We start from the raw sequence: 3,235 nt of genomic DNA on the forward strand, positions 1-3,235 counted from the left end.
ATAAAAATTATAATATTTTCATATAAATCTCTCTGTTATTAACTTACATTTTGCTTTTAAAAGAAATTTTTACGTTATATAAAGATACAATAGTAAAGAGAAAAAGATATAAATTACTCGCATATCGAAAAGGTAATCACACGGGTTTATCGGGCCAACGTCAGCTGCGGTACGAGAGTCCTCGGCGTCCATCGCCGTCGTGTGAACACGCGACGATGATGATGAGGAAGCCAATACCGGTCGCAGACGTTGACCCACTGAAGAACTGGTTCCGCTTCCCCTTGAACCTCCTCGACTGAGGAGGATCAGGAGGAGAGTGCCGGGGATATTGAAAGATTGGTAGAGAGACACAGATAAAGAGCGAGAGAGAGAAAGAGAGAGATCCCACCGCACGAGATTTTTGACATACTTTCCATCTTGGTACTTCGCCTTGACCTTCGGCGCTATCCCACTTTAAAAGTACTACGCGTCTCCATATTTGGCGCGATGTGATTTACGGAGGACTATTATTATCGAATTTACAATGATTAACCTACGTATACGTCTTGTATTTTAGCATCTGCTTATCTACATATGAGTTGCTCTTACTGTTATTCGATGATTAATTTCGACATGGAAAAAAAGCAAAATTAACATTTTATACAAATTAATTCAAGAAATTATATATTATATCATTTATAAATGCATACTCACATAGATTATCTTGATACAGTCGTATTATGATATTATAATTTAAAAAAATTTCAAATATTTTTTACATTAATTTTATCAATATTGTATTAAATTTTTAAATTTTTTAACCATCTTTAATTTATCGATATTACATGATATTATTGCCTTTTAACTCAATTTGAGCGAACGGTTTCTCCTTGTTTTAAATTGGCATCTTTATCAAGTATATATAATTATAAGACAGCTATAAAAAGGAATGTATGTGAAACAGGTATGCATTTCTTGCATAAACAAATTACTATACAGCATTTATAATTTTTTAGTTGTCTGATAAAAATACGTATCTTAATAGTACATCACCAAATAGGATAATTGAAAGGCTTCATGGAGCAAAACCGTATATTTAAACATGTGATGTCGTGATGTGTTCAGATTCCCGTTCTCCACAGAAGTGTAAAGAGAGAATAATAATAGCATTAACCTTCGCGGCCCGTATTCATATTCTACATTTAGCGATAAATAAATACGTGAATATATACGTTTTATTTTATACAAAAGCAAAAAAGTTTTAAACAGCTAATTTATGATAATTAATAATAATATTATAATTAAAGAGTCTATCAGCACATGTATATAAAAAAATTTTTTTTTATCAAAAGCACATTTTTAAGCATTTATTATTCATTAACGCAAAATACAAATAAAATTAATGTAATTTTAAATCACACTTATATACGTACAATGAAATCTTGATTATAAGAATTATATATTAAAAAGCTATTTAAAAAAATATACCGATGATTGAAATATACAAGAGCGTTCATCGCCGAATTTTATGTAAAAAATGTTTGATATGTTACAGAAAAAGCGCAGAAGATCTTAGGACCTCTGATGCTCGCCGTAGCCCTGAAAGCGGCCGCTTTATTGCCGCTGGCTCTCGGTGCGATTGCCCTGATAGCTGGTAAAGCCCTGCTCGTTGGCAAGATCGCCCTCGTGATCTCTGCCATTATCGGACTGAAGAAGCTCCTCGGCTCTCACCAAAAGCACGTGACCTACGAGGTAGTTTCGCATCCGCATCACAGCAGCAGTCACGTTGTCAGCCACGACGACGGTGGCCACGGCGGTGGTGGTTACGGCGGTGGTGGTGACTATGGTGGTGGATACGGCAGCAGCGGACACGGATGGGCCAGAAGTTTACCGCAGGACGCCCATGAAATCGCCTATCGCGCCCACCAACCCCAGGCATAAGCTTAATCGATACCATAGAAAGTTTCTCCATCTTGTTTTTTTGCATTTCTCTCCAACGATTCGATGTTCCCTTTCGTTCCACTTGCGTCCGCTTCACTCTCTTTCTCTCACTCACACATTTCTTCATTATCTCCTTCCTCTCTTGCTTATGCTACCGTCATGTACAAAAATACCTAGTCTATCTTATATTCGAAGAAAAATTTCCGATACCTGCCTTCAGCTCTTCCGCGATATATGCTATTTTAACTGTAAAATTATGGAACTTGAAATCTCTCCGAATCTCTTTCTATCCTTTTTTTTATGTTTATATAATCTTCTATATTTTGATTCTCTTCTTTTTCTTCTATTTGCTTTATTTATACATAACGGTCGATTTATTCTGCGGCCAGTCACCAGTACCTCTGGAAAATGCTCATTGTTTTATGTATGTATATTTTACGCGAACTCGTTATTTATTCGTTACATCTTATATTAATATTTATTTGATGTTTGACTGTGTGCTTCCATTATAACATTTCCTGTTTTCTTTTATAATAAAAAGACGACAAATAGACGCCTCAAGTTTTGTCCCAATAAAAGAGACTTCAATGCCTGCAGCCTGCGTCGATGAGAATCCAACGTTTCCTTCGGTTCTCGTAAGAGTGACCACTGTCCATGACCGAGTACTTCTATTTATACAACACTGCACTTGCACTCGTAATCGTAAGGCGTAACGTAAGACCGTGAAATACGCTCTATTGAGTTCGAAACAGCGATCGCGCACCGGATGCAGCCATGTACCACATTTTCCGTACATAAATAGATACGTAATGGAAATAAAATAAAGCTCACCATGCATGAGCGAAAGTAGTCGAGGAACGCACAACACGGCCGCTTTATTGCTCAGAAATGCGAATTATATATATAATATATACGAAATTGTGAGTAATTTATACAATTTACGATATATATGGAAATATTTTACGTCTTCGGAGCTCTCTTCGCATTTCTCACATAGTGTTCTTTCATTTTATTATTATTATCAAGTATTTAGGGAATCTCAAAATAATTTCTTCGAGAACTGGAACAAAGAGATAATAATATATTAAATCTAAATTAAATCTACATTATTTTATACATTATATATTAGTTAAATATACACATGTATTAGATAAATAGTGTTCTTTATTATTATCAAGTATTTAGGGAATCTCAAAATAATTTCTTCGAGAACTGGAACAAAGAGATAATAATATATTAAATCTATTAAATCTAAACATTATTTTATACATTATATATTAGTTAAATATACACATGTATTAGATAAATATATATA

At 34.5% G+C, this 3,235-nt stretch overlaps 1 protein-coding gene across 1 annotated transcript in view; it reads left to right on the top strand.

Annotated features, from left to right (window-relative positions):
* The window catches only part of LOC115239412, a 2,958-nt gene extending 1,038 nt beyond the window's left edge, over positions 1-1,920 (top strand). Inside the window, exon 3 of the mRNA XM_029813919.1 lies at positions 1,535-1,920. Within this exon, the coding sequence (XP_029669779.1) occupies positions 1,535-1,920 (386 nt within the window). The remainder of the gene's footprint in view (positions 1-1,534) is intronic.
* The last annotated feature ends 1,315 nt before the right edge of the window (positions 1,921-3,235 follow it).

The sequence above is a fragment of the Formica exsecta genome, unplaced genomic scaffold (assembly GCF_003651465.1).
Source record: "Formica exsecta isolate Colony F162 unplaced genomic scaffold, ASM365146v1 scaffold38, whole genome shotgun sequence".
Classification (NCBI taxonomy): domain Eukaryota; kingdom Metazoa; phylum Arthropoda; class Insecta; order Hymenoptera; family Formicidae; genus Formica; species Formica exsecta.